The sequence below is a fragment of the Hermetia illucens genome, chromosome 3 (genome assembly GCF_905115235.1).
Source record: "Hermetia illucens chromosome 3, iHerIll2.2.curated.20191125, whole genome shotgun sequence".
Taxonomy (NCBI): Eukaryota; Metazoa; Arthropoda; class Insecta; order Diptera; family Stratiomyidae; genus Hermetia; species Hermetia illucens.
In genome coordinates, this window is record NC_051851.1 from 146,431,253 (window position 1) to 146,448,786 (window position 17,534).

Consider the following 17,534-nt stretch of genomic DNA (forward strand, 5'->3'; position numbering starts at 1 on the left):
CAGGCCGCAGCAATTTAGAGATCTACAGAAGCACGGCATCATACAATCATCGCTCAGTAAATGGACTAGACCGCTCCACCTTGTCTCAAACTTGCTGCTCATTATCAAAGGCTTACCACAGGCAAGAAAAACCGACTTCCGCAAGGTTTTCTACCAAATATCCAAAGCAAAAAAGTTATCGAGTAAATAATACCATTCGGGCTTTTCGAGTTTACTCGCTTGTCGATGAGTTTACGCAATGCCAACCCACCTTCCGAGCGCCACATGCACGATCTCTCTAGGTAGCTTTTTACTGTTCCGTCTCCAACCCAAAGAAATACACCTTCGGCAGGGACGATGTAGAATATGTTAGTCAGAAGATCAGGTATCGATCTTCCAAGAAACAAAGTTCAGACCATTGTGTACCTTCCGATACCAAAGACATTCGCTGAGATTCATTAATTCTTAAGAATACTGCGGTGGGGGGGTCACTTAATCCATATGGATGGGGATGATCCAGTCCGGAAAATCTATAAGGACAACATCGATGGTAGAAAAAGAACCCGAGGCAGATCCTGCCTGAAATGGCGCGATGGCATAGGTCAAAATGCCACACAGGGGGGATATCGAATTGGTGGACCTCGGCGCAAAAGCGGGGTGTCTGGAGTTCCTTATTAAGGCAGGCCTAGCCCGGATGATGATGATAATAGGTTTCCAGTTGGCGAATGATGCCATCCCACTGCCTCACTAGCAAAATTCGACGCCATTGATCGCCCTTCACCTTTCCACCAAGCCGCCCAAACTAATCGGCATCAACGGGATCCTTTCACTGTAAGATGCACTAAACTGAAGAAACGAGTAATTCAAATTGGCCATCTAAGATCTCATCCTCCAACCGACTTGAAATCCGAGCTATTGAAAATAATGGGCTTAATCAACAAATGGTAGCAACTCTAAAAATAAGGAGCTGCCGCAAGTAACTATCACTTTGTGGTGGAACGTGACTGTCACAGACGCATAACCAAGAACGACCTTCTAAGTGATTGTGGCCTCCTCACGAGTGTCAGTAATTAACTCTTTTTGGATAATCTCATGAAGCTCACAAACAAGCGGCTCAATATATGTATGTATCAAAAATACTTCTCTCAAGTTACCAAGAATATAGGCAAAAAGGCAACACAAAGTACATCAAGAAGATCACTTAGTTAGGGACCATTATTGAAGCCCTACATCTTCTTACTCTTCGATCCCCATTTGTAATTATATTCTAATCCTAAGATCCACATAATCCAAGCAATAAGTTCTGACAAATTGGTTGTCTGCAATAAGATCCTGTGATCACTTTCAGGAACTACTTAAAGATCATCCTCATAACACTCTAGATTAATTTGGTTTATTATAAAGATTCAACTGATCGCTTGTATTAATTATCCTTTTTCTATCATTTCCAGATCACGGAGCGCAACACCGTCATCATTCCCTGGTACCCCACCACAATCGACGCATCCTAGTGATCTCACATCACAAAGTATCCTCAATCAGTCGCGAAACAACGAATTCCAGGCAAGAAACTATTCGGATTTCATGAGAAGTCTTGCGGCCAAATACAATAACACAAACCCAAATGAGTACGTCCTTCTCTCAGAGGATATTATCTGCAATTTACTGAATATAACTCTTTGGATCCATTGCAGCGCTTCATCGGCTCGAAACTTATTTTTCGATCATCAAAAATACACAAGCGGACCAACAAAATCCGCAAGTAAAGAATCACCTTCCCCACCGGAAATCAAAAGGTCCTCGCTGGCGACACCACCTCAAGTGCCTTTTGTACCGCCCTTATTTCCAGGGCTTCCATTTTCGCCAACAGTTTTCCCGCCTCTGATTGATATGAGTAGTACGCAGGCATTAGTAACGCTGGTGAGTTGATATTACCTGTTATCCTTTATTTCATGTTTTACAAGGACATGAGAGAATTTTATAATACTTCGTCAATTTAGATCTGCCTCATCTATTTTTATAAAAAGAAAGAACCCTACTGCTACTACTAATTAAGCCTTTATATCAACCACCCGTCATTTACAGGCCCGTGCAGCCAAAGAAGCAGAACTACAAAATATCCTTCGCAACGCTCAAAAGCGTCCTGGAGCAACCACATCCCAAAGTCTTTCTCCCTCCCTACGAGCAGTCCAGCAACTGGCTCAATTCAATCCACAATCCTTCATGATTCCGTCACAATTCCAAGCGCCACAACGAAGTCCTACAGGACCTCCTTCGCGCAATTCCCAAAGCCCTCACCACTATCGTGGTGAACCAACCTCCTCATCAGTTGCTCCGGCAGCAAGCAGCAGCAACAATACCAGCAGTGTGAAACGTTCAAGTTCCCCGCCCTTAGACCTCAGCTCATCACAGCAAATCAAGCGTCAAAAGATAGAATTGAGTACATCCAGTCCTGCAGCTAGTCCACCAATGACAGTTATCCCGAGTTCTGCACAAACTAAAGACTATTCGGCGAGCACGAGAACAACAATAAAAGCAGAAAGTCCTGCCGCGGCGAGTTCGTCAGGTATGGAATTCCCGCGTCACTGTCGATCGCAGAGTGATGAAATCAGCTCCTGGACGGTGGATGATGTTGGAAATTTTGTGAGCAGCATTGATATTTGTGCCGAATATGCTCAGGTGAGTGTTACTTTTTGAATATTCTTAATTCAAATCCAATATGCATATTACAATGCGAGGCCATGTTCTATGAACTGCAATTTAGACGCGGAAATCCATGAATTTTTTTTCTTCCAGCTCAGCTTGTTTCCCCGGAATAAAAAAAGCTGAGTAAGCGAGATCACCAATCCTCGCTCTTACTCAACTCATCTTTTTAATAACCTCACTCTTACACCAAGCACCAAGCTGAACCTTCCACGTCTGTGGATATTCGCTTCTTTTCTTAATGAATTTTACCCACCAACATTCGAGGTCTATGCTCGAATTCTGTTCACCAAGTATACAGACAAAATCCATTGTAAGATAGAAGATTTTAGATGCAATTTGCTCTATCCTGTCCAACTTTATGCTGGCTGCTGACCCTACTCTCCTTAAAACACCTTCATTAGTGCACTTCAAATGCAGAGGTCCGTCGTCTGTCGATTGTTAAATCTTACCTCTAGTGTAGGCTCCGGCACTTGTTTTACAGGCACTCCTGGAGGACCAGGAGAAAACTCCTACGCCAATGGTCAGCAATGAAAGTGGAGCTTGTGCATTCCCGCTTTCTTATTAATGTTAGGAGGCAAACTTCAGCGAAATTTATCTTGCTGTTTTGATTACCTCCTGACACACTGGTATTAAGCCTCGCAGAAACCATAAAAGTAGGCCCTGACACAGAGCATTTCAGAACGTCAACCACCATTAGTAAGTGGGTCTTACGCTTTTAATGTCGCTTGTCTCGAGCTTCCGCCAAAGGTTCCATTTCTCTACGTACAATTTCTCTGTGTTTATTGGACGAAAAATTTCTACCTTTTTTAGATCCCTTTTAAAGGCAAGGTAGAGAATCCTTTGGGTGAATTCCTGATCCCTAACTCAAAGAGGAGTCACTACCTCAATGGAGCACTAAAAGCACAGCAAGAAAAACCGAAAGTAGTCCAGTTATAAAAGGGTTCTAGAAAATGGTCATTACCATAAGGTTTTTCCACCGAAATGGCAAATCAGTTGACTCCCAAGTCACTGACCAATTGCTTCATGACGAACGAAAAAGGAGCAGAATCTAGCCGACCTAGATTTTCAGCTTTCCCACTCTACAACTGGAGATCTCTTTAAGAACTCCAAAGGATTTTTTATCTAGTGTCCAGAGTTTGGCTCTAACTAGAGCTATGCATGCCTCTTCCTCGCAACTTGTTCAGTGCGAATAGTAGAGTAATGCGAGTCTGACAGTATGATCCTCTTTAGACTCCGTGCAAACCGCAGTACCAAAAAACCATTTTTTCGTTGACTTAGCGCAGATGGTGAGCCTCCGTCATCTAGAATCAGCAGTTGTCAAATTATGATATATTGGTAGATTCCATCCTTTGCAGTGGCCAACAGGATGCAAACTCCGTCGGCCTGATCATCCCCCCGTATGTTCGTATTGACCTTAGACACAAAGCGGGATGACTTCGAAAATGTCGCCTAGATTTTTCAGTACGTCTCTGCTATATCCAACCAGCCTGAAGAATGTCGCCACTGAATATAAGGCTTCAATGACCGAGAATACACACACTTCGGCTCAGCAGACCATATTAGATCTGTGGGTGAGGAATATCTTCTGTTATTCCCGACAAACATTGCCAAACTGGCGTAGTCTGTAGAAAATGCCCAGAGTTCCCGCGGTACCTTATCTACGATGTTACAATGGCTGTGGGACTTTGCTGCCCAGGATGCTGACTCACGGAGTCTAACAACACTACACAATATAGCGAGTTAAAATATAAAGGGCCAAGGGAAGCTCATGCAACTGTTTGGATCCTTTAATAGCGGCTAAGTGCTAGCCACCAAACAAAGTAAACATTATGTTAGCATGGAACTGAGTACGGCTTTGTACATATAAAAATTGTCCTTGGCTGGACACTGCATTTCCTCACCAAGCAAGCATAGTTTTATGTTTAGTCTAAAAATTAGCTTAGAATCAAGGATTGCAGATGTTCTAAATTGGAGAAAAATATCTTTTATCCATTTATGCGCGCCTTGACGGTAAATAGTATCAGTTCCGTTTATTTGGGCTTAAGCCGAGAGCACTTCTTGTAGCCCACAGGCACACTTTTGCCTACAAGTGCTCCATGATCTCACTGATAACGGAGTGAAAAATCCCTGACAGCAATATCACCAAATCATAGGAATACACCACCATCTTCACCACGCTCCTGTCCAGTATCCATAAAATTTCCTTTATCACTATCAACTAAAATAACGGAAAGACGGATCCACCCTGGGGCGTCCTTATATTCACAGCTCTAATCAAATTGCTACCTCCAAATCAGATTGGATTTCCTGTTTCTTAGCATAGAAAATCTCCACTGCATAAGACACGCCTCCTATCCTATTCTAATAAGATCCCCCTTGATGGCCTTGTTAAATGCTCCAATATGTTACTACCTCGTGAAATGAGGTTTCTGTGGATTTGACTTTGAGTTAGCGTGCGGAGATTCCAAATGGAACTGTCTCTCCTGGTCCTTAAATGGGTATCCAGGATGCGCTCGAAGGTCGTCAACACGAACGAGGTGAGGCTAATTGGCTGAACATCCTTTGCGGACTCATGACTTCGATTCTCCAGGAGGGCGATACAAATATGCAGACATTAGTTTTCAACTGCTTAAGCTTTGCTTTTGTTGAAGCCGCGGGCTCTGTCTGCATAGTTTTCTAGGACCAAATGTCACTCATCATCTTCCTTTATGGTACAAAAAATCCTAACAATAGGTCTTTATCGGAAGTATCCCTCATATAACCAAGCCGCGAACCCTTCCAACGCATCACAACGGGCAGGTGCCTAGCAACGGAGACTTGATTCTTCGCCCGATAAAGGTTTTTCACCCCATCCGGGGAGGGATGAGGAATTTATGGAAGAAGAGAAGGAGAAGTATCTCCTCTTCAATCTCGATGAAAGCTCGTGGGGATCACGCACCTCCTCCTTAAAAAGTTATGCCTCCTCAAAGTGCAGGCTTTTTGATATCGTCATGGTTTGAATTTTCAACTCTCTTCCATTTATGGAGAAAGAATGTAGAGGGTATGGAAGATGGATGTAAAAGTCCCTCTACTTTAACTCTGTAAAAAAAAAATACGGCCGCCAAGAGTTATGGCGCCCTAAAGTGGGACTATTTTAATGACAAAACGGTAGTGTTCTTCGACTTCGATCCTTGTCCCCACAGGCGGAAGGGTGGTATGAAAGAAGAGGCGACAGATTTTCTCTCTAGACGCCGCAAAAAAATCGCGGCGGTTACAGCCCTTGAATAATTATGGCCCTTCAAATGGGGAGGATCTTAATATCATCATGGTAAAATTTGAGAGGAAAATAATAAAGAAGGTATGCTGAAGAAAGAAGAAGGTCACCCTTTCCAACATCGATGAAGAATTGTGGCGGTCATCCCCATTAAAATGTTACTGCGCCCGCCCCAGCGCGAGTGGGGAAGGAGGGGACTGGCAAAGGAGCGGTCCGGTCTGTAAACATCAAGACGATGGTTGCCTTGCTGGCAAGCTTGTTAACGACACGAAAATTGCCCAAATTCCGAGCACCACAAGTTCTTAAGAAATAGGGGCCGTTATAAGTTTTTAATAGGGCTGACAAGGCGGAACCTTATGCTTTTTCCTACATACACTCTACACCCCTTCACCTTCCGGGTGCGGTTGACAAATTAAACTTTACCGTGATGATACTAAAATACTCCCCATTTGCAGCACCATACCTTTTTAAATTCTCAATGGGGTTTGAGAGAAAATACCTCCCATGTCCCCTCCATTCCCTCTGGAGATAGGATTGAGAATTAAACTCATCCGTTTTGATACGAAAATAGCCCCAGTTTTGGGCGCAATGGGTTTTTAAGGGGGGTTACCACCGCAATTTTTTAACGAGATTAGAAAGGTGCGAGCTTCCTCTTTCTTTCATATACTCCTCATACCCTCCCTTATTCCTTCACTCATCAATGTTTTCAACTTATCCAACATCCAACTACGTCTTACAAACGACTACGGTTTCGTCCAGGGCAGAGGCAATTCATCAGAGGTTGCCTGACCTCTGCCCTGAAAGGATTCAAGGGTGGTCATTTACATATATTAATTCGCCAGCAGGTTCAATATAATTCGCACCCATAACGTATTTGCGAATTTATATCAGTGAAACCCCTTCGGGCACCTTGTTCCCACTGCAGTGGTGAAGCAGCGTTTGATGAGTTGCCTCAGTCCAGAACGAAACCGTAGTCGCCTGTTTTTTCTTCAACTTTGTGTATTAGGCCAAAATGAGGGATTCATGGACCAGAAAAGAAAGAGACAATTTTTCTCCAATTGGACACGTCCGCCATCAAGTAACTCTTTAGCTACCGGCGGTGCTTCGACCACCAAGGTCACACCCTGACTCAAAACAGCACTGAGAAAGCAGAGTATAATATTGCAAAGTCAATTCATGGAGACTTCTTCCTCAAAGTTTAACCAAAATGCGAAATTGCTTGTAACAACCGCATTTTCTATACTTTGAGGCTACCCTCAATCTCAACCTCAGCTTTCTTCTTGTTACTTTATATGTATCCTGTTATAAGTTCGCACTCAACCTTGAAGAGAGTTCCATTTTGAACGTCAGGATATTCCGTGTACATACCCTTCGTATTACTAATAAAGACAAAGGTGAGAAAGCTGCACCAATTACCTGTATTTGCAAGCAAGTCCCCTTAACTCTGTGGACCAAGCGTTGAACTCGTCGACAATTCGACAATGAAACGAACACTGTTATCAGCTCATCGCATTACTTCATACTTCTTATATGCTATCCGAAGAAGCATAGGAACTGAAAATATCTACACGGACTACTTCCGCACCCACAAATCATTCCTTTGATGTTGTTATTAGCTATTGGAAAGAGAACCTCCCGCTGAAGCCGATTGTGTCTGCACCTTAGACAGAGTTATCCATTGCTTTGTCATGCTCACTAATGTCTGCAATGTCTATTTACATTTCATGCATCCACTGGATCAATAGATCTTGTGCAACCTCGCAGTAATTCACTGTGTATTTATGAGCAGCTTCCAGCAAGGCCCTAATCCTAGAGTTACTGATCTTGTTCCAGTAACTTTTTACCTGCTAGTGTAGGTCTCAGGCCCGTAAAATTAAGCTTGAAGGCATCCGATTCTTGCATGACCTAACTTACATGGATACCCCGGTGACCAGATTATCGACCACCTAAACTTTCCAGTCTAGCGATATCAACGACCATAAACCCGCTTGCTCATGCACAAAAGCCGCTGGTACTAAGATTCCGAGTTCCTGAATCTCTCACTTCCAATACAATTGCAGGCAACTCTGAAAACGAAGTTCTATGGCATAGAAAGCTAAGGGCTAAAAAGCCTCTAAGAACGCTTAATGTCTCGTCGCCATTGAGTTGACCTGTAGACCTAGGTATGGTCTGATTAGCACTAAGCGCAAGGCCTTGGATAACCTCACTGCTGGCATAGATATCTTTGGGATCCCTTAGGCTAACAATGAACAGAGCAGTTGACCGAGATGATGGAGGCCGAAAACAGATGTTCCCCTCAATTCAAAAAAGAAATAACGTCTTGCACCTTTCTAAACAAAGAATGAGATTATTTCTGGCTAAAGAAGAAGCAAAAGTAAGCATGAGGAAAGGAAGTAATCAAATTCAGTTTTAACCGAAAAACCTAAGAAAAAAATTGAAAAAGTTGACCAGCAGCAGGGAACTCGTACACCCGTCGTTCGACCTTCGAAGTTTTTAAAACTTTATTTTTGTTCATCAGCGGAGATCTTATTTCAGGTTAGAGAAAAGATTTGAATTTTCACCTTACATCAACTCTTCTATATAGAAATCATCATCCCCTTTATTTACGTATCTAAAATGAAATTTCATTTGCTCCACAAATTATTCTGCAACATTACTGACTTCACCTTGATACAACCCCGTTAAAAAATGCATTCCTTATTCACTCAACGATCAAAAGCGGATTTCGGAACTTCGTAAAAATCTCAGATCTGATTTTCCTCATCAATAAAAATTCATCACAACGCATTGAATCATTAAATCCGCACAATAGTCACCAAGCTAACCTGGTTAAAGACACCATTATCAAGGCTCCTACGTTCCGTGACCTTGTCACTCATTAGCGAATTTTTGTCACCCAAATCCAATCGAAGCTTCCATCAATACAATTTATGGAAAAATCTTTTTTTTCGCGATCCCAATCAAACACGCTACAAATCAGGCTAAAAATCGATCTAATCAAAATGAGGAAAAAACCAGCACAACGGATAACGATTGAGTTGATATTTGGTGAAAAATGTGGCCTTAACATTTCGTGGGGTCAGCGTGACCTTGTACGATCGCGCCTCATGTCCACATGATATTATTTTTATAAGATACTCTCTGCACTGTTGGCTACTTCTTTGAACTTTCCTATTGATGGTTTGATCATGCCATGATCACGGCCGGCGGCTTATACGCCTATTGCGAATCTTTCGGTAGCCCAGGCCTTAAACTAGTCCGTTTGGAGTTTGGCCGATCAAAACACATTAAAAAGTATCTGAAAAAATGGAATTATATATCTTTCCTTTGGTATTTAGCATGGCTCGGTTGGTCGCATACCTACCAAATGGATGAATTCTATTTCCGCGAACGAAAAGTGCCACCACCCACTCACGTAAATAATGTGGTGGCGACTGTTGGTGTTATGGCGACAGGGACAGCTACGGGCTCGCGATGCAAACTTATTTATTATTTATATTTTTTTCTTATTTGTTGGGGCACAAAGCCACGACCGCAATTGGATTAAAGGCCAAAGAGACAAGTTTAAGGGGGTGATCATTTATTTTGTATGGGAATTGCAATTTAAATTTTTTTACTTCAGATAAATTAGATCCACCAAAAATATACTTAAAAACAAGCTGAGGAGCTTGGTCACAATACTAGCGACAATTCCATCTATCATCATCATCATCAACGGCGCAACAACCGGTATCCAGTCTAGGTCTCCCTTAAAAGGAACTCCAGACACCCCGATTTTTCGCCAAGGTCCCCCAATTCGTTATCCCTAAAAGCTGTCTGGCGCTAGTTCTATATTTTCATGGGATTCCTATATTCCTTTGCTATTAAAAACAAAGGGACTTCAGACTTCATATTTCCTCCTGTAAAATTTCGTTAATAACCCATGAACCCAGCAGTCGCAGAGTTATCTTGATTTAATGTGATGATTTTTGTCCGCTTAGAGCACCGAACGATCTTCCTGGGACTGTAACTTCCTATCAGTAGGATTGTCGTTAGCTATGATGAAGCCAATACTAAAAACCTTTCGAAAGTCTCACGAAAATTTTGGAAAACAAAAAATAGAATTAAAAGTGGTGTGGGGCCTCTGTGTAAGATATATGCTTGTCAGCGTCCCTTAAATGAACCCAAATATCTTTCCGGTCCAATGTTTCGTGCCATGTTTTTTTAGGGCGACCGTCTCAGATAGTGGATTCGATTGCATAGAACTGTCCAGCAATACAATTGTCGTCTTTCCATGACCTACTTACTGCCACATCCGCTTTCTAATCAACACATCTACCGGCATCTTGCGATTATACCGACTCAGCTCTTTGTTCAAGATAGTGGCAAGCACACTGATAATACAGCCTCGAAGTGGTCAAGTTGACATAGGTATCGAGGTATCCCCATTTTCAGACTTTAGACAAAACAGCGAAGTCAGAGCTCCTAACCCATCTTCAATTGAAATGACGTTAGCGAAACAGACTGATAAGAAAAGTGCTTGCGTCCTTTTCAAAATTCAAAGCCATTTGGCCAACGTCCATGTCCTGATGATAGAGCAAACAGATGTTATCAACGTAGTAAAGATATTCTAGGAAAAATGACATGGTCCACTGAAGCCTTTCGCATCTTGCGCTTAAGGCAGTATGAAGAACTTCACCGATAACAAGAGGAAATAGCATCGGTAATAGGACCCCATTCTGACCCTTTTAATTTCTTCCTTTAATTCCGTAATATGCCGCTCTGATAATAGTTAATCATTTCGACTGATTGGAAAAAATCTCAGATTCCCAGCATTTACCCATGGATAGAAGCAGCAACTCTGCAGAGACAACAAGAGCTACGTTATATTGAATCCTCTTCCACCACAGCCTACGCTTCGCTACATTTGCCGCTGTACCGGAGCTCAAACGCATCACGTTCCCCCCGATTGGACTGACAATAAAACCATTGAGCTCTTTATTCTTACCGATCCGCTTCCAAGGCTCAGCAGATAGTCATATGTTGTGGGGTCCTTTCGGGACGTAGCCAACAGCTTCACTTGAGCCAGAGAAGAAACCGCTTCAATGGCAGCCCGACGCTCAATGTTCTCCAGCGAAAGGAATTTACCTCTACAAACTGATGAAAAAGACAGTTTTCTCTCTGCCAAACAATAGCTGAGTCACGGATGTTTACGAGTAGAGGCTGGTCAGATCTAATATGTATATTGTCGGTCGCCTGGCCCCCAACTGACCTTATGGCAGGTTTCCTGCTATCAATAGCAAACTGATGAAAACCGCAGAAAGCCTCTCATCATTCTTACTATGGTCCCCCCGAGAAAAGAATCACCAGGACATGAGGGCACGCCTAGTAGATGCAGTGAGCATTAATCCACTTCACTCAGGCACCAGTTACTACACCAAGGATGTCGAAAACACATCAAGATGGTTGCAACGTAATTTAACTCTCCAAGTGAGTCGCAGACTTTGAACCAACCTGCGACTTTGAGCAAGAAGTTGCAGCCGAGGTACGGATTTTGGAGACCTCACCGCATTCATATTCTCCTACGAAGAAATGTGTAGAAGACATGCTCTCCACTTCGGTGAAAAGTCTGTACTCAATATCTACGAAACAGTCAGCTGGAAAGAGAGTAGCTGGAACCCTTGCTGTGGCCGGTCTGTCAGTGCTAATGTTGCCTATGTGGTATTCTAGAAAACGGGAGAGGAAGGCTTAGTAGAAGAAAATTTCAGCCGTAAAAGAGAAGACTACATCGACCTCTATCATGAAAAACGGAGGAAAAAGATGCTGGTGATGTAGACGCAACTGGTGTAATATTGATATGTAGAAACTAATTTATATAGTCCGGGTAGCGTTAAGCGTAGTCGCCGCTACTTGCTTACCCTATGATTCTTTGTGTACTCCGCCCACGCAAGAACTTAGGAATCTAGTAGCGTATGCAGAATCAACATATTTCTTTTGGAAGTAGCGAATAGAATCCTACAAACAGACTGCAATACAAAGATAAAATCCCAGGAAAATGGATTGAACAAAGGTCAATGAGCTTCTTTTCAGGAAAGTGCAGCTCTCTATGCGCTGCTTCGCCTATAAACGCAACAGAGATCAGATTTTTGGTGTTAATGATCAACTCCCCCCCCCCCCCCCCTACAGAAGTTGGCAAGTCTAAATACAAACAAACCCTTCCATGACTGATACCAACAATCAAGCCCGGGTATGAAGACTATTAAAATGACACTGAACTATGTCAGCCAAGGTTATTCCTGTGTAGTCTTTAGAAAATGCAATCCTCCTGAGAAACATGAATAAACCCTGCTTTGCAGGACCATTATCTGCAGTGGTCTTGACTTCAATTCACAGAAGGTGATTTGGTACCATGGGAGCCTAGATAACTCTCTGAAAACCTAGGCTCTACAATCTTTAATTCTATAAAGTGCTACACTCAAATCTTGCTCCGCTTTACAAGATTGGCAACGAACGGCGCCTCGCTGTAATGGCGACGAAGATGTTCCGTTGAACCTGTAGCGCTATGATCACATTCGAAATGAGGATATCCACGATCAATATAAGACTGCGCCAATGATGGAAGAATTTCAAAAAAGGCGTGGTCACGTAATTTCCACTAACGAGAACTGCCTTTCCAACATTGGGGTGAACACTAAAGTCGATGGAAAAAGACAGAAAGGCTGACTGAAACAATAGTGGCTTTATATGCTGGAAACTTCGCAACTGCATCCAGATCAGGCCTTTGGCTGAGTAAAATGGCGCAACGGATCAAGACGAACCGACCCCGCTTGTGAATGAAACAAAGGCTAAAGAAGTAGAAAAAACATAACGCTTTTTGTGAATTTTGAACCATCATCCCAGCCATTTATACTGATACCCACGGTTACAACAAATTGCAACTCTAAAAAATTAGCAAATAAGAATTTCATGTAACCTTTCCCGAGTTAGCCCTACACTCAACTCTTCCCGTTTCTTTTCCGCATATTCTAAGAATATATGTTCCAGGAGAAGGGATATGTTCTTGACCCGGCTATTTGCGGTTGGCTCCTTTGTGGAAGTTCACGGGCAGAGCTCCTTGTAGGATCAAGTGTGGAACTGTACTGTAAAAATCGGGCACCATACTCCTTAATTGCAGCCGACATGTGATGTAGGTTTCGCATCCACTAATATGAATCCTAAACCTGCAATCTGTATAAATCAATACCGCTTTGATAGTCACAAAAGGCTCTGGTTACGGTCTCCAAATCAATAGGCGTCCGAAGAGGACCATGGGATTATGGCTACCCGGCAGGTACTCATGTTAGACCCCCAGACCTTCATATAAAGCTCTCGTACTATTTCTGCTTCTTGATGAATGGTATGACTACTGGCAGCAGCTGACTTACAACTTTCTCTGGGAGAAGAAGGTCTTATTATTTTATCTGGAAATCTCCTAAAGAAGCGGATTGTCTCCATTTGAAAAGAGAGAAATGATGGTGACATGGTCGCACACTGCTGATAATGCTATGCAATGGAATTATACGTGTCATTTAAACAATGCTTGGGATCGTACCGGAACCCCAAAAACAAAAAAAAAGGGAATATCGCAGTAACCTAGCGGAGCACAAACGTGAAACTAAAGCTGGAAATGGAATAAAGCAACGAGACCGAAATTCACAAAGGATCTCATCCTCAGTCACTACTTCTTTCCTTCAGATCTTCAGGAGACGCAACCTTTGGAGTTCCCTCCATTCTTTGACGTCCTGAGACCATGCAAATCAAGGACGCCTTTTGTTAGTATCAATTTGCAGTAGCTAGGGTAAAGAAGGAGAAGAACAGACCTGAAAATGACACGCTAGTTTCTTCGTCTACAACGCCATATGCGCGAGAGATTGATAGACACATCAAGCGGTGGGATATCTGATCTGCCTAATCTGCTCTGTTTCTGTAAAGCATTGTTCATTCCAAAATTATTAAGCCGATATTGCTAGAGCCGGACACGCCTCACAGGTGATCCCACGGAACCCCTGCGTTCGCTCCGAGAACGCCACAATCTCCACCGTACAAACAATTGCAAAGTCTAAAGGATAGAAGTGCAACAGGTTAATCTCACTGAAGTTGCTACCTACCGATTCCTCAAATAGACTTGCACATTTCGAATTCGCAGAAGAAACAGAAATTCATTAAAATAAACTTTAAAAAAATCACTCCATCCAATCCGCTTAATTACACAGGCATCCAAAAACCACATTAACCCAGATCCCAAACTCGACTCCCTGTCCTCGTACAAAGAATGCTCCAAAACTCATTCCTCCATCAAAACAAAGCAAAAAGCCTCAGCGGCAATTGCATTCAGCCGATCTCCTCGTACACTCACAACATAATATCCTCGTAGAATCAGCTATTTGTAGCAATACTTACACACATAAACTCGTTATGCATTAGCGCTAGACAAACGCCAAAGATGCGTTTGCTAATACACAATATGGCATGTACATGAGCGAGCCATGCAATGAATAAAGAAAGCTTTGAACTTTATATTACATAAATAAAAATATGAAATTCCTACCGTTAACCTATATACTCTCCCGGTGACAAAATACTGCAACATTTTTGTGAATCTGGATCCCTGGATTTTTAGCATTTCTTACAGCACAGTCACCAGAAACAACGCTATCGAAATATACAAATTGTCCAAAGTGCTCGATACACCAATACAAACAAAAAGAGTATGGCGAACCGTCAGACTAAGGATCTTTATTTTGTTGGTATTTATCTTCAATCTAACTCCGCTTGCTTCCTTTTGTAAACATAGTGAGATTTGATTAAGGACAATGCCTCAAACTGAGAAGGCGGATGTCATCAGAATTGTCGAAGTTTTCGAGAAATCTTGACAGCTATCCCCTTTTTCCACTCCCCTGGGAAATTTCCCTGACTTTCAAAATTTTCGAATAAGTAAAAATGAGAGCTTTACAGCATCTGCTAGCTCTTACAGAAGAGAACAATTTTTACCACTCATTCAAACGTTGTTGTTCAGTCAATCGATACCAACTGACGTTGTCGCAGGCTCCCAGAGGAGGATGGAGACTATGAAATTCCGCAAAACTCCTATCGTGGTCGTTGCCGCCACCAAGATCATGCCCCGCCATACCATGCTTAAACACTTTCGTATTTAGATCCGCTCCTATTCGAGGCTCGAGTGCTCGGCATTGAAGTTTAATCCAAAAAAATCGAGGTCTTAATGACATGGCTTATTTATTACATTTTCTAAGGTACATGTCCCCGAAAATAGACCAAACGTTAGGCGGCATTTATAATGATCGATCCTCTAGGATATTCTTGTTCTTTATTTTATCAAGTTATCAAGCAAACTGTCCAAAACAAAACACTTCAAATACCTCCCGCTTGTGTAAGACAATGGTAACCTGACATGCCGTTGTTCTAACTGATTAACACTCGCCTCCTCCCAGACCGCCTTTATGCCAAGGAGAAGCTGCGCACCGACCAAACGAATAGACCCTGGTAACGAATGGGACGAAAAAAAAGAAGGAAACGAGCAAACATTTCTGGGAAAAAAAGTCGACAAATCGCCTGTGACAAAATGTTAGTATTTAGAAAGGCTCAATATTCCAATCATGTCTAAAATATGAGCTTGCTAGTTTCTTGGCCTAGCCTGAGACCTTAGTATGGTATATAACCCCATGATCTTTCGGTTTCTGATTTGGACAAGAGAGTCTATCGTTTATATTGACTCATCCTTTAAAATATTCTTGCTCTTTGCTTTTTTTACCCCAACAGCCTTATCACTTTCCTTAGAGTTTCAGGTCACATGAATAAATGCCTTCCAAGAAATTCTCGAACTACCCTCAAATGCTTTCCTGTCCGAGCTCCCAGGAATTGTCCTTCTATGCCCTTTTTGGAGGGATTTGCCCGGTTAGTTCTGGCGTGACTCCTTTTCCAAGCGGATTTTGAGACCATTATGACACGAGTCCTGCTTAGCCGGGATAAAGAAATCAATGGATCAAAAGGATATCACGCAAGAACGATGTATGTAATCAGTTTAAATTCTGAAACGTTTGGTTTCTCGTCATATCACCTCATGATAGATGGTCCGCGCGGTTTGCCTTGGATCACGTCGTTCTATACAGATAAATTTAAAGAAGGTTAACCAAAATTATCGGAGAAACTCAATAAAACAATGATAAAGGAAAACCAAGACAATAATTTCAGACTCAAGCACTAGAAAAAAAAACGGGACTAAAAAGTGGTTTACGAAAGTTTGCCAAAGCTTAATCCATAGTCCTTTATCACGGTAAAATGATAGTGTCAATTAAGCAGGGTAGAATCACTGAGTGTAATATATGAATGGGAGCCCATAGCCCTACCCATTTTCCGAGGCTACTTCGTCCTACTATCCCAATGCATCTTGAGATTTTAACCAAATTCGAGAAGGAAATTTATCCCTAATCTTCAGCTCGAAAACGAGATATATCTGAAAAGATTTTTCAATAAACTTGGGCGTAATGTGCCCCTTAAGTGCCCACCACGGTTCAGTTCAGTCTTCTGTTTTAAATATGATCACTATTTGCTCTTTCTGACAATGTGCGGTTTTCTTTACCCTCTGCTCTATAATCCCCAAAATTCATTTATTTTTAGTACATTTATACGGAGTAGAGGCCAAGATAGGCCAGGCCATGCCATGCCATGACCACACTACACCACACTAAATACCTCAAATATAGAATTTCTAGTCGGGCAAGTTTTCAGCTTAATCCAAATGTCGCTCGATCATGTTGACTGTATATGATGCAGGGGTGTTGGATCGGATTGGAACGGGATCATTTTTGGGGGAGTATACTCAGGTTTAGACTAATTCCTCAGGTGCAATATACATGGTAAAAGATACCAATCTTTGAGGAAGTTATGCATTAAGTTTCGTTAGTTAAACGGACGTTTGATTTGAATTTTCTAAATCGCCCAGAAACGACCGATCTTACTTATAGCCCGAAATAGGTCTATGCATCTGACTAGTTTCACTCGAGATCATTTCATGACTTATTCCAAATCCTCAAGCAAACCAATGCCTTATAACCAAGACCAAATCTGTTCCCATTTATGATCCCAAAAGCAAACTCCGAAAGTGCCATTCAGTTCCTCAAATAAACCAAATAATGAACCACTGATCTCAGCACCCCACATATTTATGAGGCCCCGGTATACTCGTAGTGTCGACGATCGGAGCAAAGGTGGTGTGCATTTTTAAAAGTGTGACACATGCGAAACCGCATACTAAAAGGTATTTCGATCTGAAGGCATGTGGGCGTCCCTAAAGCCCATGCACATGACTATTTAAATATTTTTATTCTCGAGATTGACACGATCACCTTTCGCATAGTACGATCACCATTTCTTTACAGATCATAAGCACGACATGGTCTCTCCGCATCTCTACATTAAGCTGGCAATCTGGTGCGACTAACCTTCGTCAATAATATTAATCACATCCATACCTACATAATCTGGACACTCTATGTTACCATTAAGAATCTAATATCGTAAAAAGGCCGGATCATGACACGATCAATGAGATCAATAAAGT

At 42.2% G+C, this 17,534-nt stretch overlaps 1 protein-coding gene across 1 annotated transcript in view; it reads left to right on the plus strand.

Annotated features, from left to right (window-relative positions):
- LOC119652749 (bromodomain-containing protein DDB_G0270170) overlaps window positions 1–17,534 on the plus strand; it is a 196,362-nt gene that overhangs the window by 138,140 nt on the left and 40,688 nt on the right. Inside the window, exons 5-7 of the mRNA XM_038057048.1 lie at window positions 1,431–1,607; window positions 1,674–1,899; window positions 2,065–2,658. Coding sequence (XP_037912976.1) covers window positions 1,431–1,607; window positions 1,674–1,899; window positions 2,065–2,658 — 997 coding nt within the window. The remainder of the gene's footprint in view (window positions 1–1,430; window positions 1,608–1,673; window positions 1,900–2,064; window positions 2,659–17,534) is intronic.